This window comes from Chamaea fasciata, unplaced genomic scaffold, assembly GCF_029207755.1.
Source record: "Chamaea fasciata isolate MVZ Bird 193981 ecotype frontalis unplaced genomic scaffold, bChaFas1.0.hap1 SCAF_12, whole genome shotgun sequence".
In the NCBI taxonomy this organism is placed as follows: Eukaryota; Metazoa; Chordata; class Aves; order Passeriformes; family Sylviidae; genus Chamaea; species Chamaea fasciata.
In genome coordinates, this window is record NW_027094097.1 from 19,930,304 (window position 1) to 19,955,824 (window position 25,521).

Here is a 25,521-nt window from a genome sequence, read left to right on the forward strand (position 1 = left end):
GTCTGGACACTGTAACCCCGAGGGCCCTTCTCATGAGCACTGCACTCCTGCATGACTAGGTGAAAACATCTGACAGTCCATTGTAGATCCATCTGATGCCCAAATACCCAGTTACAGTGCACACCAGGATTCCTCCCAGTTACTCAGCCCCAGGCTACTACAGACGCTGTAGTCCCTGGCGTCAGTAAATACCTGGTGGTTTCCATTCACCTTGGAGGGACTGGTAACACCCTGACCTTGGAGAAAGCGTTGTATCTGGGGTCCCGTCACCTGGGACTTCATGGATGAGTTTTCTTCACTTTTCTCTTTTCAGAGGTCTTACAAGAATAAGCTGAAGCTTAAAATTTGTGAGAGCAGCAATTGCTTAATGCTGCACCTGTCAGGACAAGGTCTGGAGCCACGGCTGGAGTTCAGCCCCCCAGCACTAGAGATGGGATGGGTGCTGGTGGACAGCGATGGAGTGCAGGCCACAGTGGTGGTGAAGAACCCATGCAACTTCCCCATTGAGTTTTACTCCCTGGATTTTGATGAGCAGTACCTTGAGGAGGAGAAGGTGAGAAGGCAGGTCTGGTCCCCATGTACATGCTGCCCAAGCTTCACAGCACTCCAGCATTCCCAGGCTTGTGCCAGGGAGACGGAGGCAATCCCCAGGGAAAGCCAACTCTGCTGACATGCTGTGGGAGGACTTCAATAGTTTGTGTTGTTGGGAGGAAGAGAGGAGACAGAAAACGGGTTTGTTGAGCGTGTGTGATGAAAGGCCAGAGAAGGAATCTTGCGGATGGTTTCTCTTCCCTGCGCACACAGATCCTGCGGACGGCAGTGGGGTCTGAGTACCAGAAGAAGTTTTTAATGCCTCCCCGTGCCGTGGGCGAGACGCTGCCCCCAGAGCTGCTGGAGTACTATGAAGCACAGAAGAGGCTGAATGCACAACAGGAAGAGGTCAAGGCCATGGCAGAGGCTGAGGCTGAGGCTGAGGCCATGGGCAAGACAGAACCAGGTCAGGAAAACAGTGAGGGTTTGGCAGTGTCTGTTTTGACTGTGGTCGCAGCAGGGAGTCCAGCCCATATACCCTGAACTCTGTCACCTTCAGGGAAAGCCCATGCTTTTAAAAACTGCCTGTTCCCCAGCTTGGTGGAGGAACTCTTGGGTGAAGGACTGGGGCATCCTCTACCAACCCTGAGTGTAGCCAAAGCAAGCTCCTATCTGCCTGCCATAGACTGGGGAAATAATCGGGATATTCACAAAGACTAGGATTGGATGAGTTCTTCAGCCAGTAGAACCAGGTCTAATATCACTGGCTCTTTTATATTTGCACTTTCCTAGCAACAAAAGAACAAGCTCATGTTGCTTTCACCAAGTCTCCTTTTCCGGGATCTGAGCAGATTGGGAGGATGATGAGGATCAAAGGTAGGCAGGAGGCTGACCTTTTCTCCTGGTTTTTCACTGCAGCACATCACAGGGCTGTCCCATTCTATCCTGAGGCCACGGTGAAAGCGACTGGGAGTCCTATCTCTCGAGCTGTCATTCGCCACCTGGGCATTGACCAGTCTTCAGAGAGGTGTGAAGCACAGCAGGACAAAGGGATTGTTGTCATTGTCCACGGGCCACCCCTGGCAGGTATGTGAGCTGCAGCCCTGGGCTGCAGGGAGAGGGGCAAGCAGGAGAAATACATCCTGGTGGACCTTGGTGCTTAAGGCAAAGACCTCAGCCGAACAGGAGGTGGAGATGATCCTCCTGGCTCTAGAATTCAGAGCTGGTAACCACGCTCCAGCTGCCTCCCTCATGGCCTCCCCTGGAGGGACATTTGATTTCCCCCTGTTCTTTTAACTTTGAAATCTTGTTGGAGATTTTTCCAGGGCCTGTCCCTGTAATGCCTCATGTGCACGTGTCACCAAGCAGTCCTCCTCTCTCTCTCAGGAAAGACAGAGATGGCGGCGGCCCTGTGTCACCATTACGACGCTGCTCCCTTGTCCCTTGACACCGTGGTGAAAGAGGCCATTGCCAATGATGGCAGCCAGGCAGGGCTCCGTGCCCGGGAGCTTTGCACCGAGGCTGCCATGGAGCTGAAAAGCAAAAACAAAGGTAATGCTGGTGAGGAGAAATGCCAGACCCAGAGCCAGTGCTTGAGAAACCCACCATGACTGTCCACTTCTGCTCACTCAGAGCAGCAGTTTTTCAGTCCTTGGGTCTCTTAGGGAACATGGGTGAAGTGCATCTCTGGCTGGTCTTAAAAAAATAAAAAATCAGTTTTAAGGGCTCAGTCGGGGATTCTTTGACATCCCCCTTTGCTTGCCATGCTTGGCACATGTTCATTTTTCTAAGGGTGGTGAAGCATGCCCGTCTCTTTCCCAAATATTTTCTATTTCCTCAAAGCTGAATCAAGCTTGCTTCTCGTGGGCAGCAGGCAGAACTGCTGCCCACTTTACCAAGGAAAAAGCCTTCTGAAGTGGCTCATTACGCACAAGAGGACTGGCTATGAGTGTAACCTTGCGAACAAGAGGAAGGGAAGGACAGCCTCCCAGAGGAATTTCCAATCAGAGACGTGCTCCAAATGAGCTCTTGTCTCCCGAGATTTACCTGTGCTCACTGTCAGGTTACACAGCTCGTGTATGTTGGGCTGTTCTCCATGTGAGACCAGAGACTTTTAGGAAGCTTACTGGGCAGCTGGTAGCCTGAGCTCTGCAGGGTGAGGCCAGACCTGCCACAGTGCAGGGGGAAGTTTTGCATTGCTCACTTTTGAAGCTGGCTGGGTTGGGAGCTGGCGGAAGGAAAAGGAGTCTGTGTCCCAGCAGGGTTTTCCCACAAGGAGCATTTAGCTTCAGCAGAGACGGCTGGTGCAAGCGGGGCAGGGCTGCAAGTCTCCACATGAGAATGCAGGATGGGTGCAGTGTATGGAAACAATGGTCCTGGAGGACAAATCCTTGGCTTGATCCATGGGGAACTCCTGTGCAAGCAGTGTCACCTGCATGCACAGTTGTTAGGAGGGACGTAGTGCTGGCTTTAAAATCAAGGATGGGATAGCGTGCTGGTAAGAGAAGCAGGGAGGGAGCTGCTTCTGAGTGTTGCCAGTGCCCAGCAGACTGGGGAAGAAGTGCCAGGTTCCTTCCAGGGTCCAAGGCTGTGCCCATTGTGGTGAAAGGTGCCTACTTGCTTTTCAAAGCCCTCCTGAACCATGTGTCCCCTATGCAGCTAAAAAGCGTCAGCACGCCATTCCGGCCAAGAGAAGGCAAGCCTCCCAGGAGAAAACGAACAAGAATTCCAAAGGCAAGAGCGCACCAGCACAAAAGAAGACGGAGCCAGCCAGCAAACCCGAGGTAAACACGATCTGCCTGGGTTGGTGCCTGGGACCTTTGCATTGTCTGTGAGATGGGCAGGGGCTGCTTACGGTGGAGGCTCTGTGCCAGCCAGGGCCTGGTATGTGGATCCATTGCACCAGGAGTTTGCAGGCTTGGGTCTCTGCTGGCCAGGGGATGGGTCCTCCAGGACCATCCCCTGGAGCCCCCAGCCTGCACTGCAGGGTTGTTCTAGTCTCCACTAGTGAGGAACCCCAGCTGCAAGCCCAGCAGTGGGAGTTGTTCAGGGCTTTCCAGCGGGGTGTATTTTCCTTACAATGGTCCACATTACAGTTCACAGTTTCCACTGCTCCTGCACCGCAGCAGCTGAACATCACCAGCAGTTGTGGGGAAGAGCTGAACTGCCTGAGCTGTGTGCTGCCCGAGGACCTGCTGGTGGAGATCCTCTGTGAGAGGCTGAAGGTATGTGGGGTGGGGAAAAGGAGACATTCCTGCTCCGGAGAACAGGCAGTGAGGTACAACTCGGAGAGGAGGAGGAGGAGGTCTGTACATGCTCTTGGAGGATCCTGGCCTGTGTGCAGGGAACCCTGGGGGAAGCTGCAGATGCCCTTAGTTGGCAGAGCCTAAGGACAGACACAAGCTGCTCTTAGCTAATGCACCTGGAACAAGGACAGCTGGTGCCCTGTGACATCTGGGTTTACTGTCCAGCTGTGAGCCCCCTGTGTGCAATGGCTGACTTACTCTTCCCTGTATTTGCAGCACGAAGATTGCTACAAGGGAGTGGTCTTTGATGGCTTGGAGAGCCTCTTTGCAAGAAGCCTGGAATCTTCTCTGCTCTGTGTACTCAGAGCTGTCAAGAATCGCCATTATATCTACATGGTGAATGTGCATCAGGATTATGCTTCTTGGAAAGCCAAGAAGGAAGCTGAAACACAGAGGAAGGAGGATGAAAGACAGAGGGAAGGTGAGATATGTCTGTCCCTCTCAAATCTTCTCTCTCAAGCCCTCAGACTTATCTCTGTGTGTCTGGGTTTGCAGCAGAGCTTGTAAGAAGTGTTTTTATTCATCTTTCCACCTTCTGCCTCTGTAACCACACTCATCTCAGAGTTGCAGGAGACTGGAGGCTTTAAGACACCTTAATCTCTAACATTCAAGCTTGGGCACAAGTTCAAGCTCTTGTAGCTCAGTGACAAACAACTGTCCTCAGCCCTGGTGCACTTAAGCCAGGAAAAGCGCAGGAACTCACTGCCTGGCCGTAGTTTAGGGGATTGTCTGAGTTTTGGAGCAGGGATATGAGCTCCCCAATGTCTCCTGGTGTGATAGGCTGGGTTGGGAAAAGCTGTGAGTCCTTGCAGCTGACCCAAAGCACCCAGCTGTGCTTGCTGTCACTCATGGTTTCTGCTCTGGTTTGTGCTAAAGAACTGCAGCGGGAAGAAGCTCTTCAGAGGAACAGAGAACGTGCCTTGAGAATGGATGAGGAAGAGTATGACGCCCTCCCTGAGGAGGAGAAAGCTGCCGTGGATAAAATAATACAGGAATTGAACCATATGCGGAGGGAGAGGTGAGTAAGCCTTCCATGGGTTCCTGCTCGGGGTAGTGTCCCCGGAGGGTTTCCCTGCTCCAAGGACTCTGAGCTCAGACATATTTGATAGCAAAGGCCAGAAGCAACACAGGGATGGCCACTCTTAGCTGCCTGGCTCCCAAGGGAGGAAGGACCTTCTTCTGCTGAGATAGAACATCTTCTTCTCCATGGTGAGCCCTCCCAGCTTAGATGCTGCCTGCAGGGAGCTGGGCTCTGGGCTTGCCTTGGCACTGCCTGTAGAAGTGTCTTTAAGTCCATGATGTTGATTCACACCTTCTTCATCATCTCCCTTCTTCACCAAAACAGTGGGATTGTGGTATGGGCAGGTGGGGGGCACAGACAAACCCTTGGTTTGGGTCCTGGTGCTGCTACAGTTGAAGTCCTTGCAATGCTGATGTGCCAGGGATCCTTATGTTGGGACACCACCCATGAAAGCTCGTGTCCTTTAGGCACCCCTTCAGCTGCAGCAGGAGACAAGCACAGGAGAAGCTCAAAGAAGGCAGCCCAGCTCAGGACACATAGGAAAAGTGTGGAACTGGGAGGGGAGGCTGCTTAAAGCAAGCCTGTGTATCAGGACTTCTTTCAGCCCAGGCTGAAGTTGATTTCATGCGGAGGAGATGGACAAGGCTGCTTCCAATTGTTTCCATGGCAGAGAACACCAGTTTGCCTTGGTCACAGCTGGGTTCCAGCTGGAAACCTGGCTGACAAGAGCCTGTCTTGCAGGAGAGGAGTTCCTGCAGCCTTTGCTTTCTGACTGATAGGATTATTCTCATTAAGGAGCAGGCTGTGCCCAGGGAGGAGGGGGCTGATTGAGTCGAGAAAGAATGGCAGAAGGGATAAGGAGATGTTAGCAGGTTGTGATCTGGTTTAAACTGGGAAATCAAGAGACGAAGGGAGTTCTCAGGCATCTGTGCAGAGAGCTGGTGGCTCAGCCTTTGGCAAGTGGGCTAGAGGTGTTTGGGTGTGCCTTAAGAGGGAGGTTGCACAGTTAAGACCTTATGATGGCAAGGCTTAGGTTCAGCGGGTCCTGGAGGTCCCCTTCCACCATTCCCCTCCCTTGGGATGTTCCAGGCCTCTGTGGGTTGAGGAAAATTCACAGAAATGGTCTTGCAGTTCTGCCTGGCCTCAGGGTCAAGGAATAAAGTGCAGGGCCAGCCAGGACTAGCGAGCCCAGGTTTCTGGTGGTGACTCTTAGCAATGTTTTCTCTTTTGTTTCCTGAAGGGAGCAGCAGCTGCTGGCTCAAAAGCTTGAGGAGGAGGCAAAAGCCTTAGAGGAGGAAGAGAGACAGAAGGAGGAAGAGAGGCGGAAGGAGAAAGAAAAGCAGAAGAAGGGCAAGCAGCCTACAAAACCAGAGAAGGGGAAAACCAAAGCCCCAGAGACGAAGGAAGCCAAAGCCCCAGAGAAGAAGGAAAGCAAAACCCCTGAGAAGGGAGAAGCCAAAGCCCCAAAGAAGGGAGAGGCCAAAGCCCCAGAGCAGGAGGAAACCAAAGCCCCAGAGCAGGAAGAAACAGAAATCTCAGAGGACCCAGCTGAGATGGAGAAGAACTTGATCCTGAGGTTTCAGATCCATGAGTTTTCACAGCAGAACGTCGCACAGGTTTTCTCCTACTGGGACAGGGTTCAGGGTACCGTGGAGTTACCTGTGATGAAAAATGGAAACAAGGCACTGCCTTCAGCTGAAAACAAAGGTCAGGAGACCAGTAAGCCTCAGGAGAAAGTGGAGAAGAAGAAGCCTGCACAAAAACACAGACGCCAAAGCCATCCTCAGTCACCTCGGCTGAAGACTCAAGGCCAAGTTGCAGAAGAGGCAGTCAGAGTCGGGGTGCCGTGCCTGGACATCCAGTTCACAGATCCAAAGGCCATGTTTACAGAGATCCTGAGCAGTGGGAGGCTGCCAACGGAAGACGAGGTAAAACCCTGCAAGGCTCAGATCTTGAGCTTGCCGTGGTCTTGGGCCCTGGAGCATTGTGTCCTCCCAGGGGATAATGGCACAGAGCCTTTTCCAGGCGCCTGATGATGTTCCATAATGACTCTGTAAGTATCTGTGTGGATGGGGAGGTCATCACCATCCCTCAGATGGGCAGAAAGTGGAAGTGCTCTGTGTACAAGTATCCCATCTGTTCAGAGTTTCCCAGCCTGGAAATCATTATAAACGGTCCCGGGACAGGGCAGCTCATGGTCATTGTTTTTTCAGCTGAGACACTCAGGAGAGATTTCTCTGCTGGTCCTGCTTGTAGCTCTTGCCTCTGCTCTGGAGCCTGCTCACCCCACTGGGCATAACAAAGCATTTGTACTTCATGATTTTGTAAATCAAAAACCCCATTGCCAAAAGCTCGGTGCCTTTAAAGAAGGAATTGTGAGGATGAAGGTGACAGAAGTATAAACAAGATTTTTCTCTTCTGTTTTAGATGCTGAGACATCTGGGACTGCATCCTGAGGGGCCTCCGCTGCCCCCTGCGTTTGTCCTCTCCGTAGTCAACTACCCAGAGGAGCGCTTGGGCTCCGCAGAGCACGTGGAGCTCTTCACCATTGAGGCACCGGGAGGTGCTGCTATGGAAGATGATCTGGTGGGTGCTCCAGTGGTGCTGGCACTGAAGGTGCCAGGGCAGAGGGCAGGCTAGATGAGGGCATGGGGGACAGGTTGGATGGAGAAGGATCGTTGTGGAGAGGGAGTGAAGATGTGGTGGGGCCATGTGTCAGCAGGTCTCCTTTCTGTCAGGTATGGGAAAAAAGAGACAGCTCTGCTGGGGACAGAGCAGTTCTGTAAGACAAGTGGGAGGAGATCACTTCGAACCAGCAACTCCCCTTGAGGAGACAGTCCTGAGTCTGAGAAGGGGGGTCCCAGGCAAAACAAACACCAATAAGGAAGACCAAGTCCATGGGCAGGTGGACTTATTTATTCGTTCTTCCATTGGTTAAAAAACTCCATTTTTGCTTTCCAGGATGGGGATGTCTCAGGGCTCACCTCTCTCTCCCTTTTCTCTCTCCCCTTAGGCCAAGGCCCGAGATGTGAAGGGAAGTTCTGCTGAAGGCCAACCAAAGACGGATAAAGAGGCCAGCAGAGACAGCTCTCTAAAGGACAGCCAGGTCTCCACACAGAGAACAGAACAACTCCGGGATTCCTCCACAACCAGACCCAAAAGTACACTGAAAAGTGCCTCAATCCCCACAGAATTCCTCAGGTGAGCTGCACGGGGGGAGGTGATGCCTCTGCTTCTTGGCCCTCTTGCCAAACAAGGTCCATCGTCCCCAGCTCCACAGCGACCCTGTGCCAGTGCCTCCATGGGATGGCGAGCGCACCCTCCTTGTTTGATTTGCTCCTTAGCAATGTCTGAAGCCTCCTCTTTAATTGCCAGGCTGAAACGGTACCGGTGGATAGTGCCTGCCCACGGTGAGGTGGAACTGAAGGTCCACTTCTCCACCCAAAAGCCATGGAAGTTTGAGCAGACACTGAGGTTTGAGCTGGTGGGCACAAAGCGCCAGTACGAGCTGCCCTGCAGTGTCACCGGCCTGTACCCCAGCATCAGCCAGGACCCACGGTAAGGCTGGCCCCCGGCAGCCTCCCACGCTGCTGCCCCTGAACTCACAGCAGGGCTGCCCCTTGGGGCTTCTGGCCTGGGCACATCGTGCTGCCTGAGGTCGTCCAGCATCTCTTCCTTCCTGTGCTGGGAGCTGGGAAGGCAGGTGGTACCTCAGCCACCAGGAAGGGGTATGGTTTTCTGACTACATTTCCTATTTGGAGCATCTCATAGCTCCTCCTTCTCCGCTTTCTCTGCCCAGACTGGTGTTTCCACAGTGGAGGAAGACCATGGAGGCAGATGAAATCATCTTCAAAGAATACGTTGAGAGCACAAAGCAATTCCACTTTGGACCGCTGCTGTGTGGGAAATCAAGAGAGTGGTATGTGCTCCCTGCTGGGCCTTGTACTTTCCTGGACACGCTTGGAGAGACATGCTGTTCTGGTGGCACAATCCAGGGCAGTCCCGGCCAGAGTCCTGGGAGACACGGGTTTGCAGGGCCACGGGTGTGTGAACTTGAGCAGATAAGGGGCACGTGAGCCTTGGAGGAGCTGCTCTGCCTACCCAGTGGGTGCCTTGGTGGCTGCCTCGGTGGCCAGAGCCACATGCTGCTGCCAGTCCAAAGGTGACCTGGGGGCAACTCCTGTCCCCCTCTACATCCCAGTTCAGCCCTTAGGAAATGAACTTTCTGGTGGTTTTTGAAGTGCTTTGAGCTCTGCAGGTAGCCTGATTGAGCAATTATTCCGTGGACAGTTTTTCAAACCTTTCATTAATCTGTAATTATTAGTAAGATTTTATGGCTGACCTGCCAATGGGTGTCAGGGGGAGCGTAGAGCAGGAATTACATCTTCCTGTAATGACATTGCATCCTCACTGCTGGATGAAGTCCACCTAAACACGTTGTCATTGAAGCTATTGCATATTTCTACTTCTACGGTCACTTCTTAAAAAATAATATTTAACATTAAATTCTTGTCTCCATGGGATCTCTGGAAGGCTAGGTCAATTTTGACAACCCAAGGAAATGAAATCGAAATAGTTTAAAATACAGACAATCTTTAGACAGGTTGATGGATGATCTGGGATTTCTGTTTGCCTCTTTAACCCTTTCACTCCAAAGTCATTTCCACACCTGAGAGAAGGGTTATTTTTTATCTTTTGGCATTCCTCTTGGGAATTGATGCTTTATATTTCTTTCTCAGACTTTGAGCTAACCCATGAAATCCAAAGCAGTTGCATGACTTCTATGAAAGAGATCAGCTAAACTCTTTTTCCAAAAGCTTTTCTTTATACCATGCAGGGAAAGAAAGAAGGGGAAAGAACCCATGCGCCTGGTCTCCTGTTATTTTTCTAGGCACCTTTGAATGTACATTGTATTAAAAACCCTTGAAGTGGCCTGAGCATCATCAGGCTTCTGGGGTGGAGGCACCGGGTACAGGGAAAGGCACCAAAGTAAGGCAAGGATGAGCACATGCTCATGCCCCTGACTGGGATCCATTTCCCTCACTTGTTTGTTAGAGCAGGATCTCCCAGCACCGCTTCCTTGGGTGCCCACGGTGCTTTCCTCCATGTGCGGCACAGGCAACAGTTTCCTCTGCAGCCTTTTCCCCTTTTGTGGACAGGTACAAGGCCCAGAACAGTCACAGCAACAAGGAGACTATAAACATCCTCAACAACTCCCCCATGGACGTAGAGGTCCAGTTCACCTTTGAGAAGGACATGAAATCAGATACATTCCTTTTGGACCCTCCCAGCATGACCCTGAGGCCAGCGGAGAAGCGGGTAGGTGAAGGGCAGGTAGAGCAGGCACCGCAGAAGTGCCCAGGGGCTGCTCCTCCTGCTCACACGCAGTGCTCTTTCTATTTCTTTCTGTGGGGCTGGGTGCAGGAGCTGACCATTTGGGCATACCCCAGTTCCCCTGGCTTCCTGGAAGACAGATTGATCTGCTGCATTGCTAAGAACCCGGAGCCAGTGGTCTTCAGCCTGTGCTGCCACGGGGTGCACGTGAAGCTGGACGTCAGCCCCCTGGAGCTGTCCTTTGACAAGCTCCGTCTGCACAGGTCAGTCATCCCACAAGCACTCCAAGACTGGTGACAAAGAGAAAACCTTTGACTCTGGTTTCCAGGGCATGGAGCTGCTCCAAGGGCCGTGGATGGAGCTGCATTCAGTGGTGAGGCTGGTGTGACCATCCAGCAGCTGATGCCAGGTGCCTTCCTGTCTCTGCAGGACTGACAGCAGGACCTTGGTCCTGAAAAACGACACCCTACTGCCCATGGCCTGGCAGCTGCGTGGGCTGGATGACCTTGTTGAGGACTTCTCTGTGTCACAAGATAGAGGCATCATTGCTCCCCGCTCAGAATTTGAAGTGACACTGAATTTCAAGGCCAGGCAGATTGGCAGCATTAAAAAGATCCTGCGACTTGAGGTGAGAGGGACTGTGCCCTGCCTGGCAGAGCAGCCGTGCGCTCTTAGGGACAGAGTCAGGAAGAGCTGCACCTGACAGACACAAGGGTGCTGTGACCCCAAATTCTGCCTCTACACAGCGTTTGCCAGAACGTGCAGTGCATCCCCATCCCCCCAGATAACCAGACGCTGCGTCCTGAGCCTGTACCACAACCACCTTGTCCCTGTGAGTGGCTGAAGGTTGTTGTTTGGTTGTACAGACTGCAGCGTGATCTCTACATTCCTCCTGGACTTTGTCTGAACCTTCTGCATAGTGCAACAAACTCTCCCCCTGGGATTTTGTTCCCCATGCTTTAGGGGCTGCATTTCCGAGAGAGTGCTAGGTGGTGGCAGAGGGTTGTCAATGGCACCTGCTCTGAGACACCTCACACTTCTTGTGGTTGTTCTTACATCCCTGTGCCTCTCAAGGATGCTTTAGCAGCATCATTCCCTGCTGTAGGAGTGCAGAGTTGGGCTGATAGGGTTTTTTACTGCAGCTGAATCCCACTGGGGCAGCCCACGAGGTGAACAGGTTAGCAAAGCTTGGGAGTCCACCGACGCTTGTGAAGCCTGGGAGGCCATAGGGGAAGCAGCCAGCAGAGACAAGGACTTAGAGGCTGTCTACCAAAAGAATGATCTGAACAGTGTTTGTTTCTTGCTGCCCCAGGTTTCAGACACAGAAAACATCCTGGGGATTGTTCAGGCTGAAAACATCAAAATCTCTGCAAAGGTCTATGATGTTTCTCTGAGGATCGACATGCCTGAAGGTCAGTGGACGCCTCCCAAACAAAGCAGTCCAGGTGCACTGCATTATCTTGGGGGGCGGGCGACCAAACCACATGGGATGGGATGGGATGGGATGGGATGGGATGGGATGGGATGGGATGGGATGGGATGGGATGGGATGGGATGGGATGGGATGGGATGGGATGGGATGGGATGGGATGGGATAGCATGCAAGGATGGCATGGATACATGAAGCACATACCCTGCAAGTGGTGTGGAATAATGCATTGTCAGGGCATTGACAGCCTTAAGTCTCTCCCCTCTGAACTTTGAAGTGTGCAGCTTCATGTGCAGATTGGATTTGGGGGGCTTTGAAACAACAGTGACGTGAACAGGCAGTTGGCAACTCCCACGGGCTCAGCACAGCATATAAAGTAATTTCCTTAGCTACTAATCCTGCAGATATTTTGAGTAAGAAGAGAAAGGGCAGACAAATAGCTGGAAAATACTGTCAAGAAGGGAAACTTGCTGGAAAGGGTTTTGTGTCAAGACCTCCACGTAGTTTGTGACCTGGCATGTTCTGCAGCTGACAAATACCATTTCTGACCTGGCTCTGCGTGTTTTCTGCAGGTCCAGATGGAAGCTTGGAATTTGGAACCATTAATGTCCTGGATAAGGTGAAGAAAGTCCTGAGTCTAAAGAACAAAGGGGTATATGACATTGAGTACAGGTGAGTCCAGCTGCCTGGTAGTGAGCATTTCTTCAGATTCCCAGGCCTGCATTCTCCCTCTGTCAATGGCTAGAACCTGTTTTCATGCTGGCTACCTCATGGGAAATACAAAACCTGGACTCTCTAATCTCAACTATTTTACTAGAGAATCCAGCCACAAACCAGCAATTCTTCACAGCTCAGCACGAACCCAAAGGAGAGCCCCAAAAATTTCAGCCACTGAAATGATGAGATTCATTGCTTTTCTTTGATGGTCACTTCCTTTCTCTTTCTGAGACTCTGTAAAGAAGTGAATGAAAAATTTTGGTGTCAAGGTTTCATGCCTTAACCTTGTGATTGTCTGCACTCTCTGTCAAGATCCAGGATTCTCTGAGCAGTGCTGAACTCTCCCTTTTTTTTGTTTTTTTCTGGTCCTATGCAAAGTCCTGGCCGTGCTAGTGGTGCCTGTACTTTTAACTGCAGAGATCTCCATTCCTTCCCTTTCTCCCCAGCTTCACGCTGAAGGGTGCAGGTGCCAGCATGCAAGACTTGGCATCCCACTTCAGCGTTGAGCCTCGGTCAGGCGTGCTGACTGCCTCCCAGCCTGGTGTGAATATTGAGATGCTCTTCCACCCCACAAGTGAAATCTTCCTCAAGAACAAACCCATCCTGTACTGCCAGGTGAGCTGCTTGGGCCAGGCTGTGTTATCTCTCGACATTTTGGGAGTGTAAACGGGATAGGTGTCGAATGGAAGGAGTGCTTTAACTGGAGAATCCTCTCTCCTACGTACACAAACAAAGTCTTTCAAAACCATTTGGGAGGCTTCTTAAGTGGAGCTGAGCATCTGACTCTGGAGGCGGTGCTTAAACAGGGAGGGGTAAACTGCTGGAGGCCTGGGGTGGAGACTGGGGACTGGGGTAGAGGCTGGCCTCTTTGCTGTGTTTACCACCCCTTCCTGTGGACACAGGTGATAGACGGCAGCTCAGGGGAAGGAGGCCAGACTGTTGCCGAGATCCCACTGAGGGTGTCGGCGAGAGCTGTGTACAGCAAGTACAGCATTGAGCCCGCCTCACCCATCGACTTCGGTGCCATGCTCGAGGGCACCAAGAAGACCCAGACTGTCATTCTGGAGAACAAAGGCATGCTCAGCTTCGAATTCTACATCCACCAAGCACCCGAGGATGCATCTGCATGGGAAAGCCAAAGGTACGAGAAGCCCTGCACCACCTTTCCTGTCTGAGGAGGCACCAGCCCATGGCTGGTATGTGGCAGGCAGCCAGGAGACCTGGGCTGTCATCCGTTTGCATCCCTGGCTTGGGGAGAGGGAGCAAAAAAACGCCGCAGTGTCCCCAGGTGTAGTACAAAGCTGGTGATAGAGCTCCTGTCCAGCAATGGGTGCTGCACTCTGGGAGCCATCAGGAGCAGGAAGGCTTCCCTCCATGTGGAGGAAGGCCAGCTTTGGCCTCAGAGAAAGGCAGGGGAGCTCAGCATGACAGATACCTCTGCTTTCTCCTCTCAGTTCAATGCAAGAGGAATCTGCTCCATCAGCTGCAGAGGAGTCCACGGAAAGGAAATCGAGCTCCTTGACACAGGTGGGTGACTCCTGCTCCCCAACAGTGCTGCTGCTGCAGAGGGATGTGAGAAGATGCTGCTGTGCCCTGGCTGGGGGCTCATGGCTATAGGGTGGGACACGGTCTACAGGATGGAACCCAGGATCTGCTCAGTCCCACTGACACTCCTGTACTTTGGCTCTGACCTGGACTTGTGGGATCAACAGGGGGGAGCAGGTCCTGTGTTTGGTCGCTGCTAGCCAGCATAGGTCTGTGAACACCACAGAAGCAAAAACACGCCTCAGTGAACTCCCAGTCTGCAGAGCTCAGCAAACATTGCTTTTTCTTCTTCCAAGTCATCTACCTTTCTCCTGTCCTTTCTCACAGCTATTTCTGCTCTCCTGTGTTACCTCTGGAGGCTGAAGGATCACAGCTACCACCTTCATTCTTTACACTCAAACTCCTTTCTCTCTGCTTTTTGGGACAGGCTTGCAGCTCCTCTTGGCTGGTTGGTCTCAGCCTGGGGCTGCCCTTGGGCCATGGAGTCATCCTTCCCTGCCCTGGGACTGGGTGCTTGGGCCCAGCTGGAGGCCAAGGCGGGACACACTCTTTGCTGGGGTGCTCAAGGCACAGCTGTTAGCCATCAGTCTCTCCTGGAACTTTTTCTGCAGGGTCCCCTCAGTCTTGGCATGTTCACGGTGTCCCCTTGCTCCGGCTCCATCAGTCCGTGGGGCCAGCAGAAGATCACAGTGGAATGCCTGGCAGGGCAGGAGGGGACGTGTGAGGAGCAGCTCTACATTGACATCACGGGCAGAGACCCCAGGGACAATCCCCTTGGCATTCCCTTTACCCTGACTGCCGAGTCCTGCCTCCCAGGTACGTACTGCCCACAGGTTCCCTTGGTCACACCCGCTGCTGATCAGCACCTAAACTTGCTGCTTGGGTAGAGAGGCACGCCAGCCCTGGTGTCCCACCTTAGAATCCTCAGAGGTTCCAGCCCTCTTCAAGTCCACCAGCAGACTCATCCTTCCCAGGCTGAGAGGGATGCATGGAAGCATAAAAGGAAAGCAGCGCTCTCTAAGACCGAGGTTGACTGAGCTCCATCCTCAAAGCCAGCTCCCCCACCCAAGGCTGGGTTTAGCAGTCACCCAGGGCAGAAAGGGTGACTGAGAGGAAAAGCCTCCTGAGAGGCCAGCAGGGTCCAGATAAATTCATCAGCAAGGCTTCTCCTCCATGCTCATCCCTCTGGTCTATCCACAGGACTCGTTGAGGATGTCCTGTCAATCTTTGAGAAGTACCCGATCTGCCGCAGCACTGACCTCAGCCGCAAGCTGCGGTCAGTGGAAGGCGTGGGCTTGTTCATCAGAGATGAGAACAAATTCATCTTCAACAAGGTTCTGGTTGCGCAAGAAGCTGAAGCTCATTTCAGTATCTACAATGCAAGCAGCCTGCCATGTGATGTGGTGCTCTCCATCAGACCCCTGTGTGGAAAGGTAAGAACAGGAGGCCAAGGTGATGGTGTCCCTCTAAAGGCAGTGTGAGAGTCCGTTCTGTTCTCCAGATGCATTGCTTCCTGGGGCCCAGACTAGTCTAGCTCAGTGCAGGTCAAACTGCAGGGGAGAGCAGCAGAGCCAGGGAAGAGTTGTGTTGAGTTTTGCATGTCTCGGGCAAGGTTCTGGCTCACACCTCTGGGTCTTCGGTGGGAGAAGCGAATCCTTCTGAACCTCTCCTGGAAGCACACTCAGAGAGGGGCTGTTATGAACTGACATGCCAGGGCTCAAAGGAGGCATTTCCTCAGGCTCCCTGGCTTTTCCTTCACTTTGAAGGCCAGTTCCAGGTTATTTGCAGGGTTTTCCAAGCAGTGCCCACCTCCCATGTATGCTGGGGCAGCGGCCAGGGCTCAAAACACAGAATGCTTTAGCACAAGGTCAGCGTTCCCTGGGAGGGAGGGAGCCTGCCCAGGGAAACAGGGAGGAGGACACACTGCCTGGGGCTGTTCTCAGTAACGCATTTATGAATAAAACTGTGTCGTGTTGAAAGGTCTTTTCTCCTAACACTGCTCTCTGCGTTCCCCCAAGGATGAAAGCCCTGTCAACAACGTTTTCAAGTTGCATCCGGTCAAGATGTCCATTCAGGGCTCATCCTGTGCTGTTGCTACGGTGACCTTCACCCCACCAGATGAGCAGACCTACGACTGCACTTTCAAGGCTTCCCTTGTCATCCCAGAAGGGTAACTGACTGTGAAATACTGGGGGAGGCTTCAGTGATAGCTCCCTCTCCACTGGGCAGGCACAGGCCTCTTGTTAGCTCTAATGCTTTCAGTAGCCATAGGCAGAGTACTTGGCATGAGATGATCTGGGAGGCAGTAACTGTTAGAGAAAGCCAAAAAATGAGACTGATGGTTTATCCTTTATGAGGAATTATGAAGACAGGGAAATATTAGGTAGCCAGCTGAAAGTTACTGAGATGTGCTGCAGCTGACTTGGGGATTTCCAGGGACAAAGGCTTAGATGAAACAGTTCCTGTGCCAGCAGGTCAGCAGTCACAATTTCCTGTGTACCTGTAAAATTAAGTGCTCCTCTGATCACTGTGATTCCCTGGTATTCATTAAGCTATTTTATGTAAGGGACTGGAGCTGGTATGAAAGAGAAGCACAGTTCCTCTGCCCTGGGACCTGTGTACTGCAGCTTTGACCTGCCCTTCCTCAACCTTTTAGTGGCTGAATTGGAGCAAGAGAAGTCTAATTGCTAATATGCAATTGCTTTCTTACTCTGCTTGGAAATGATCTTTACTGATGGTGACAATGATTTATTTTTGCCTACTTGCTTTTGTACTGCTTTCATGCTGTGCTTTTGCTTGTTGCATGTGTCTCATCTCACTGCAGCCAGGAGATTTGCCATGTCTCATCTGGTGCCTCATTATTTACCTCCTGGAGGGCACGATTCAATTAAGTGAAATTATTTTGAATTGTTATTGTGGAGGGCGCTTTGGAACAGAGTCCTCTTGTGAATGGCCCTGAGTGGATTGGGAAGAGCCTGGTGGGGGCTGCGTTGTGTGGTTCAGGAGCATCAGGCAGGGAAAACACTGTGGGTGGCCCTTGCTGCCTCACTCGCCCAGTGAGAAATGGGTTAGTGCCAGCTGAAATTGTTTCTGTGCCTCTCCTGCAGCCCTGCGAACTTTAAACCTCAAATCCTGACCTTCACCATCAGCGGGAAGGGGCACGAGCCGCAGCTGACAGTCGTGAGCCCAAGTGCTTGCAGCAGGAGGGGAAATTCCGTGCTGTGCTTCAAGAGGCTCCGGCCGGGGGAGTCAGAGATGCTCCCCCTGGTCATCCAAAACAAGGGCATAATACCTGTCAAGGTGAGGACCTGCTCAAGGAATGGTCTGGTTTGGGAACAAGTGCTTGTGGCACAGGGGAAGGGTCCCAAAAAACACGGCAGACCTGGGAAGAGGTGTCAGAAATTCTTTTTAAGCAAGTGACTGACATGTGTTCTCCAAGAAGGGAGTTCTTGAAAATTGTGCCTCTAGCCTTTCTTCTTTAAGTTGAACACAGGAAAGGTGGTGCAGTATTTCCCCCCATCTCTCAGGTCACCTTTTGTTCTCATGGACATGGGGTGATTTTCCAGCTCCATTAGATTGTTTTCGATCCCAGCTTACTGCATTTTAAGTAAACTTAGTTGTGGCTTGATTACATTCTGCTCATTACTTTCTGTCCTGTTTGATTCTGTGTCAGGTCCATCCAAATGCCTCTGAGCGCTCTTTTTTCCCAGCTGGTTTGACTTAACTTTTGTGCTAAGTGCTGTTTGTAGTGGGAGAGGTGCTGGGTTCCCATGCGGGACCAGCAGCACTGCGGGGTCAGTCCCTGTGTTCCCACCCTGTGCTCACACCAGTGTCAATGTGCTCTGTGCTCCCTTTTCTCAGTTCATGTTACACCTGGAGGATGAGCACGGAGCGTTCCTCTTGAAAGGCAGGGGCTCCACACTTGAGAGATTCTACATTGAAGATGCGGAAGACGACTCTGCTGTACACGGTAAATTCATTAACCATGAAGTGTGATCCTGCACAGAGGGAAAATGTGTGCCCTGCTCTTGGCTTCTCTGAGCAGCAGCCAGATGTTAGACACAGTTTCTTTCCTTGGGCTCTCTGTCCCCCAAGCTTTTCTTGGGGACTTTCTCCTAGCAAGTTGTAAGAAGTTCTTTGGCTCCTCTAGACAAGGTGGGTTGAGTTGTGCGGGACTGTCACTACCTCAGTGGACCCTCTGAGGTATTTGCTGCTTGAGGGAAGGCACCAGCCTGAATGGACACAGCCCTTGAGCACACAGACAACCAGCAGAAGCCAAAAGCACTCTCTGGCTCCGCTTTCCACACGGCTGGAGCTGGCTGGAAGCAGATGGAATGCGGGCTGGGCATCAACCTGAGGTTAAGCTGCTTAAGCGGTGATGTGTCTGGAGGTGGCAGTCTTGTGAACACAGGAAGAGGGTCTGGAACCACTGGGGGTAGAACCCGTGCTTAGGAGGCAGCTGATTTCAACCTCTCATTCCTCATACAGCCTATGGAAATATTTCCTCTGTACCGCCGTATCACTTAACTCTGATTTCCGTTGCTGTGCAGAGAGCAAGCCCCCAAAGCCTTTCCTGCTTCTGCATCCTGGGGAATCGACAGAGTTCGATGTCATTTTCAAACCCACCCTGGCTCAACGACTGGAAGGGAGGATTCGTGCCTTAGTGGGGGACAAATACTCTAACAAGATCCTAATAGAGCTGGTGGGTGAAGGCCACCAGGATGAATTCACCCTCGACGGACTGGAGGAAGATACACAGGAGCGGAATGCTGAGAGCATTCTGAAGAAAGACATCATTGATGGTAAGAGAGGAGAGGCTGCCAAGGTGGAGCAAGGAAGAGGGAAATGTCTGATCATGTGTGTCCTCTCTCTAGCCAGGCCTGGGCTGTCACCCACCGGACTTGGTGGCCTGTGGGCGTGGCAGCCATGCCTGCAGAGCAATGTGTGCTGTGCTTCATGTGGCTGGCTTAGGGGTGTGTCAGGGTGTTTCCCTGAAAGTGGTGGGCTGGGGAGCCGCCTGGGAAACTCCCTTCCAGAGGGAGGAAGGCTTGGAGCAAGAAAGCATTGAACATACAGGTGTCTGTGCACGTGAAGGGGGGTGGATGGAGCTCCCTGCATGCTGAGGTTGCCTTGTTCTCCTCCTCAACAGCTGTCCGAGCGAATCACATCCAGTTTGGGGACTGTTCTGTTGGAGAGCCCTGCAACAGGACCTTCACCATCACCAACCACACCTGTACAAAGGTCATGCGCTTTGAGTGGGAGGCAAACACACCATTCCAGTTCTCTCCCAAGGTGAGCGTGGACGGCTCTGCCTTTCCCCATTGCTCAAGCCCTGCCCTGGTGTTCCCAGGAGCTGGCAGGCAGTCCTCACGTACCAGTGACAGCCCATTCCAGTGCCACGTAGGAGATGCCGAGATGCCAAGTCCCTGGCTTGGCAATGGCTGCCAGCCTTGCAGAAAAGGCTTCATGTTATGGGAGGTGGCACCTTCCATTCATACTTTTGTCTATCAAACTTGACATAAATCCACTCCGACGCGCAGATTCCTGGCACAGCTGCTCACCACATCAGTCCCTTTTGCTGGCAGTCCTGCCCTTGGCAGTGCTTCCAGTTTGGTTTTGACTCCCTGATTCTCCCTAGGTGGGACATCTCCATCCTGGCTGTGCCAAGGACATCACAGTGACCTTGAAATCAGATGTCCCAGCCACCTTCAGGAGGCACCTTGTGAAATGTAAGGTGACCGAGATCAACTCTGAGCTGCCAGGAGGGGAGGTTCAGGACTGCGACAACAAAATGCACATTGTCACGTGGAATCAAACCACCAGGGAAGAGCCGGCAGCCAGGTGGCCTGGAAAAAGGAAGGTGAGAAGCAAAATGGCAAAAAAAGACAACCCAGCTTCTACAAAAAGAACCACGGTAACCCCCATCACTGCTGGCTGAGCAGCTCCTGCTTGCTCTGGACGTTGGACAGCCGTGAGGTTCACCAGCAGTGCATTCTAGGGGAGAGGTGGATGCACAGTGACCGGACACACTCACGTGAGAGGGGGAGGCCTTTTGACAAGAGACCTTTAGCCAACACAAACTATGAGTCTGTGCCACAACAAGCACAAGGGTTGCAGCCCGTGTTGAATGGGAGACAATGTTTCATGATTTTATCCCCTTTTATGGTGTTTGAAATCTCTTCATCTGATCTGGTGCCTTTTCACCAACAAGGAGTTAAGTCTGCTGCACTCTGTCTCTTCTATGGAAGTGGAGAGAAGTATACTTCTCCTGCACGTGCTGGTGAACTCCAAGTTTTGTCTGCATGGATACCAGAGTTTTTAGTTGTGATCTCTGTATTGTGTGGGATATCTCAGCATGGAGTAGCCCAGGCACTGTATGACAGTATGGAGGAGTCTGGAGAAGGATCATCTCCAGATGCTCTTGCTTTTATTGTCATTATTGCCAAACACACTCGTCTTGGCTGAAGGTTCTTTCTGAGTTCCTGGACCATTTTAAGGCCTCTAAACCATCCTCTTTTCTATCAGAACATCTGCAGTTGGAGACTTTCCTAGTGAGATCTTTCCCATCCCAAAATGCCCATTGCCAGCTCCCTGCAGTGTGGTTGTTGCTCCACACGTGACATGTGGAGAGCACTTTCTCCTAAGACAAGAAGAAAAAGGTGCTTTCCAGAACTCTTCAGTCTTTGGGTTCTCCATCCACAAAGCTCCAGCAGGGGAACTTAACCCTAATTTTGAGACCTGCTGTATTTATAGGGGACCAGGAAAAAAGCCAGTCCCTCTACAAGGTTGATGTACAGGCACTGGAACGCAGCTATAGTCTCTGTAGCAGTGCGTCCTTTTAGGAGTGCACTTAGAGCCTTTCTAAATCCCAGTCAGCCTCTCCGTAGAGAAACTGCTTGAGAAGTATTCAGGCAGCAATTCAAGCTCACATAACCACCCACGTTACCAGGCTAGCTCAGCAAGAGAGGCAGAAGGCTCCCAGCCCCAGATAAATTTCCAGCAAGTGTTTATTCCGTGTGCTGAAGGTGAATCAGAGGCCAGAAAGAGAGTGGCCACGTGGTTTTCCTCGGTTATGTAGGGTCTCATGTTCATGGGTGGTCCCGGGGACAGGGCAGAGGGCAAGTGACCATAGGGAAGAGAGGAACAGGACACCAGGCCCCATAGCCAATGGGGAAATAGGAAGAGGGGATACCATGGGAGGAGTGATGGACTTGCAAAACCCCAAGAGCAGATTGCACAATGTTTGCAAGGAGCCACGGGGGAGAAGCCTTTTTTTACACCTGGGGTATTTTTAATCCTAGCTTTTCCAGGGCAGGGCAGTTGGAAATTCCTTTAATGGCACGAGGGACTCCACAAGTTGCCATGGGTATATTAACAGCTGTAGTAGTGACTGCTTTGATCAGTGGGTAGAAACAACTACCGTAGCAGAGCAGTCTCTATTTTGTCATCTTTGCAGGGAAGTGAAAGTGAACGGTCCTTTCCAGTCCCTCTATGAGGCTGATCCCGGAGGCCAAAAGACTCCCTTCTCAGCCTGACTTTCTGGGCTCTGCTCAGTGATTCCTCCCTCCTCTGTTTGCAGGTGGTCAAGAGAGTCCCAGAACCAGCTCACGCTGTGCTGGAGGACAGCAGCCAGGAGGCCGAGCTGTACCTCAGCGCCGTTGTTGCCTACAGCCAGTTAAAACTGAACACGACTGTGGTCCAGCTCAAGGATACCTTGCCCTTCCAGACAAGGAGAGCCACGTGAGTGCTGGAGGCCAGGCAGGGCCCTGTGAGCGGGAGCTGCCTTTGCCCAGGGCTGACCCAGTGCCTGCTTCCCAGAACTCTACCCCAGCCAAAACCAGCACAGGCCCATTCACGTGCACACAAAGCCAAGCAGGAGGTGGTGGTCAGGACAGGTTCAGTGCTGCCACACCCTTCTGCTGAGGACAGCCGTGGGTTTGCTTTCACTGCCTGTCACCTGTCCTCATCTGCTCAAGAATAAGTTTGCAGTCAAACCAAAACCTAAAGTCCAGAGTAAGCCCCTCAGCTTCAATGTCCTGGGCACCATGTTGGCCCTTTCCTCTTAAACTTCCAGACTTGGAAATACATTTCTGGCCCACCCAGGACAGCGGAACGTGGCAGGGTTGCCTGGGGAAGAAGATGCTCCTCAGGAGAAATTGATACCAGGAGTCCATCAGGCCATGTTACTGTACTATTTGCTTTATATTTATTGGACCTTTTTTTTTATTCCTCCTCCTTGCTTTTCAGTTTCAGGATGCACAACACAGGGAAGGTAGCCCTGGAATACTCCTGGGAGGAAGCTGCAGATAGTGAAGCAGTGAAGAAGCCATTCTCAACCACTCTGATGCGTAAGGGCATTTCACTCGGTAGCTGAGGGCCTGGGGAGAACACCCTGCCACTTCACTCCAAAACATGACTTGCTTTTTCATCCTTGTCCACACATCCACTTTCATCAGCATCTTCCCAGCTGCAGCTGGAGTTTTCTCCTTGCCCCCCTCTGTCTTTCAGCCCCTTTTGTTCTCGCCCTGCCACCTGTGCTCTGCAAAGGAGCTGAGGCAGACTCTGGGGAAAGCCACGTGCCTGGGTCAGGGCTGGGAAGGGGACATCAGGTCATCTCTGAGAGAAGTCTGAGACTGGGAAAAACAATGGTGTAATGCGTGAGCTGCCCTACAGCCCCTGTCTGTGTGCAGTTCCCCATTCCAGGGCAAATGCAAAGTCATTGTCTAAAACCAGCTCTCCTGCTCTGGCACGGGAGTGTGTGCTGCAGGCAGGGACCCTACTCCCAGACGCTCTATTTCCTGCTGAAAGTACTTGGCCAGAGATGCTCCAAGTGCATCCCAGCTCTCTTCCGCCTACCTGCAGCAGGAGGCAGAGTTGCTGGCAACACAGGGTTTTGTCTTTGAAAGGTGTCCTCTTCCTCTCTGCAGGGCGCTTCCTGTCTTCTGCTACTGTAAGGCATCAGAAGAAGCTGGTGAGTCGTTTCTGGTGGGAGCAGGACCATCCTTTTGAGATCCATCCTTCTGAGCTGTGGCAGCTGCAGCAGCTTGCCGAGCAGCAGGATTCTGAGCAGCAGCAGCAGGAGGAGGATTCCGAGGAGCAGCAGCAGCCTGAGGAGCAGCGGCTTTCTGAGGAGGAGTGCCTTTACACAGACCAGGAGGAGGAGGAGGAGTTTTCTGAGGAGCCGTTTTATGAGGACGAGGCAGAGTTTCCGGAGATAGACCCTAATGACATGACGAAGCTTTCTGAGGAGGAGCAGGCTTCTGAGGAGCGGCTTTCTGAGGAGGAGCAGCTTTCTGAGGAGCAGCTTTCTGAGGAGGAGCAGCTTTCTGAGGAGCAGCAGCTGGATTCGAAGCAGAAGAAGAGTTCCCAGAAGCAGCGCAGCTCCAAGGAACGGCACCTCTCTCAGCAGCAGCAGGACCGCTCCAAGAAGCCACACCACTCAAAGCAAAAGCACCTCCCTCTGCAGCGTGTCAGTTCCTCCCTGGAAATCCTCCCAGATGCCCTCCATGACCTGCCAGTGTTCTCCATCAACCCCTACCACGGCACCATCGCTCCTGGCGAGAAGCAGACCTTTCACGTCCTGTTCTCTCCGAAGAGCGTGGGGAAGTTTACGGCCACCATGCTGTGCAGGTGGGAAACGTCTACACGCTTGGCAACTCATGCTGCTGACGGGTATCACTGAATCACTGGCTGGGGCGGGTTGGAAGGGATCACAGTGGGTCATCTGCTCCCGCTTCCCTGCTGAAGCAGGGTCATCCCAGAGCACATGGCACAGGGTTGTGTCCAGAGGGCTCTGGAGTAATTCCAGTGAGGGACGCTCCACACCCTCTCTGGGCAACCTGCACAGGAAAGAAGTTCTTCCTGGGCTTCAGGTGGAGTTTCCTGTTCAGGTTCTGCCCGTTGCCTCTTGTCCTGTTGCTGGGCATCACCCAGCGCAGCCTGGTTCATCCCCTAACACCCTCCCTTCAGTCCCTGTGACTGGGATGGGGGGCCTGGAGACAGGCAATCCCAGAGAGGCAGCAGACACACACACCCACAGGAGCACAGAAAGATCATCTGGCCTTGGTAGGGAGACACTGGGAAAAGACCTTGAATGAAATAGGAAGCTCCTGGAGGGTTGCAAAATCTGTAACAAGAGACCCAGGGAGCACCCTGGACCGAGCTCTGCTTCTTTTGGGACAAGCAAGGGCTGCTTCTCTACATGGAATCCTGTGTGTTGCATTTGGTCCCCAGGCACTTAACTGCTCCTGTCCCTGCCCTTGCACCTCTGCAGCCTCCATGCAGCGAGAGCAGTTGTTTAATTTGCTGCTTGCTGCTTGCACAGAGAGAGGACACAACACTGTGTGCTCTGCATGGAGACAGAAAAGTGGCGTGCTGGAAATGCTCGTCTGGCTGATACCGGGCCCTTTCTTCCTAGGATCCCTAACCTGGAGGCGACTCAGAAGAAGGTGCGGGTGATTGTGAAAGGCAGAGCCCGGGAGCAGAAGAGTCGTGATAAACCAAAACGCTCTGCGTTACGGCAGGAAGAGAAAGGACAGAGACCCCAGAAGCAGTTGCACTGGAACTTACCACCTGAGTGACAGCATTTGCGTCAGCTGGAGCATCTGGCAGGAGCTGCCAACGTTGTGTCTGCTGCTGCTGCAGCTGCTGATGGTCTCTACTAATTGTTAACTAATTGTTATTAAACAATTAGCAATACATGGTTAATTGTCAGCTTGTCTTGGTTGGAAAGACAGGTGTCTGGGGCCTCTCTGGAATGGAGAATTTGACCCCCTTCCCTCCAAATTGTTATAATTTTGAAATTAAGGGGCTTTCAGGCAAAGATACGGGGAAAAGAGGAACAGTTCTTTTCTAGTATGTATAACAAGGGAAACAAACAACACCAGCAGCAACAACAAACAGAACCAGTTACCCAACCACAGCCTTCTCTTGCTGCAGACACTTTCTCTTTGGTGTCGTTCCAGTCACAGCCAGGCAGGGAAGGGAGCCCAATAATAAATAAAGCAATTACTGGAGAAATTTTAATTAAGCTGCAGCATGGGATGCACTGCAGAGCTCAAGCACTGTGTGATCAGTTCTTAAGAACTTGCTGCTGCTGTGAGGCAGTCTATACAATAGCCAAATAGTGACTGAACAATGCTTGATTTGATAAAAGATAAATAAGAAAGAGATGAGAAAACACCTTAGTGAAGGAAGAGCCCTAGCCCTTAGGCCCTTTCAAAATATGCCAGTAGATTACACCGAGTTGCCCAAAATACAGAGATGGAAATACCTTCTGGTAATAGCTGATCACCTCACCCACTGGGTAGAAGCCTTTCCTACCTCCAAAGTGGCCAAGAAGCTTTTAGAACAAATCATTCCCAGATATGCGATAATTGAAAGAATGGACTCAGATAAGGAAACACACTTTCCTTCAAAAATTTTTCATTCTGTATGTGTTGTATTAGACATAAATTGGAAATTTCATACCCTGTAGCACCCTCAAAGCTCTGGATGTGTGGAGAGATTGAATGCTATCCTTAAGAACCAAAGTACCAAATTAATGCTTGAAAGCAGATTAGCATTATTACGGATCAGAACTGCTCCAAGAAAGGACATAGGAGTTTCTCCATATGAAACGTTATTTGGGTTACCTCAGG

The 25,521-nt window shown here is 52.0% G+C and overlaps 1 protein-coding gene across 1 annotated transcript in view; it reads left to right on the top strand.

The window, feature by feature from the left end:
- Positions 1 to 24,888, top strand: part of LOC136296094 (hydrocephalus-inducing protein homolog) — a 73,194-nt gene extending 48,306 nt beyond the window's left edge. The window contains 36 exon segments of the mRNA XM_066194916.1: positions 314 to 553; positions 805 to 997; positions 1,450 to 1,617; positions 1,918 to 2,091; positions 3,190 to 3,314; positions 3,591 to 3,755; positions 4,053 to 4,257; positions 4,713 to 4,854; positions 6,098 to 6,134; positions 6,171 to 6,263; positions 6,336 to 6,785; positions 7,285 to 7,443; positions 7,871 to 8,058; positions 8,233 to 8,415; positions 8,657 to 8,776; positions 10,017 to 10,176; positions 10,282 to 10,454; positions 10,621 to 10,819; positions 11,504 to 11,603; positions 12,193 to 12,292; positions 12,784 to 12,952; positions 13,240 to 13,478; positions 13,792 to 13,864; positions 14,494 to 14,698; positions 15,083 to 15,315; positions 15,901 to 16,052; positions 16,990 to 17,182; positions 17,744 to 17,852; positions 18,433 to 18,684; positions 19,032 to 19,174; positions 19,521 to 19,742; positions 21,462 to 21,622; positions 22,130 to 22,230; positions 22,810 to 22,967; positions 23,286 to 23,512; positions 24,300 to 24,888. Coding sequence (XP_066051013.1) covers positions 314 to 553; positions 805 to 997; positions 1,450 to 1,617; positions 1,918 to 2,091; positions 3,190 to 3,314; positions 3,591 to 3,755; positions 4,053 to 4,257; positions 4,713 to 4,854; positions 6,098 to 6,134; positions 6,171 to 6,263; positions 6,336 to 6,785; positions 7,285 to 7,443; positions 7,871 to 8,058; positions 8,233 to 8,415; positions 8,657 to 8,776; positions 10,017 to 10,176; positions 10,282 to 10,454; positions 10,621 to 10,819; positions 11,504 to 11,603; positions 12,193 to 12,292; positions 12,784 to 12,952; positions 13,240 to 13,478; positions 13,792 to 13,864; positions 14,494 to 14,698; positions 15,083 to 15,315; positions 15,901 to 16,052; positions 16,990 to 17,182; positions 17,744 to 17,852; positions 18,433 to 18,684; positions 19,032 to 19,174; positions 19,521 to 19,742; positions 21,462 to 21,622; positions 22,130 to 22,230; positions 22,810 to 22,967; positions 23,286 to 23,512; positions 24,300 to 24,462 — 6,174 coding nt within the window. The 3' untranslated portion in view covers positions 24,463 to 24,888.
- Positions 24,889 to 25,521: the final 633 nt, after the last annotated feature.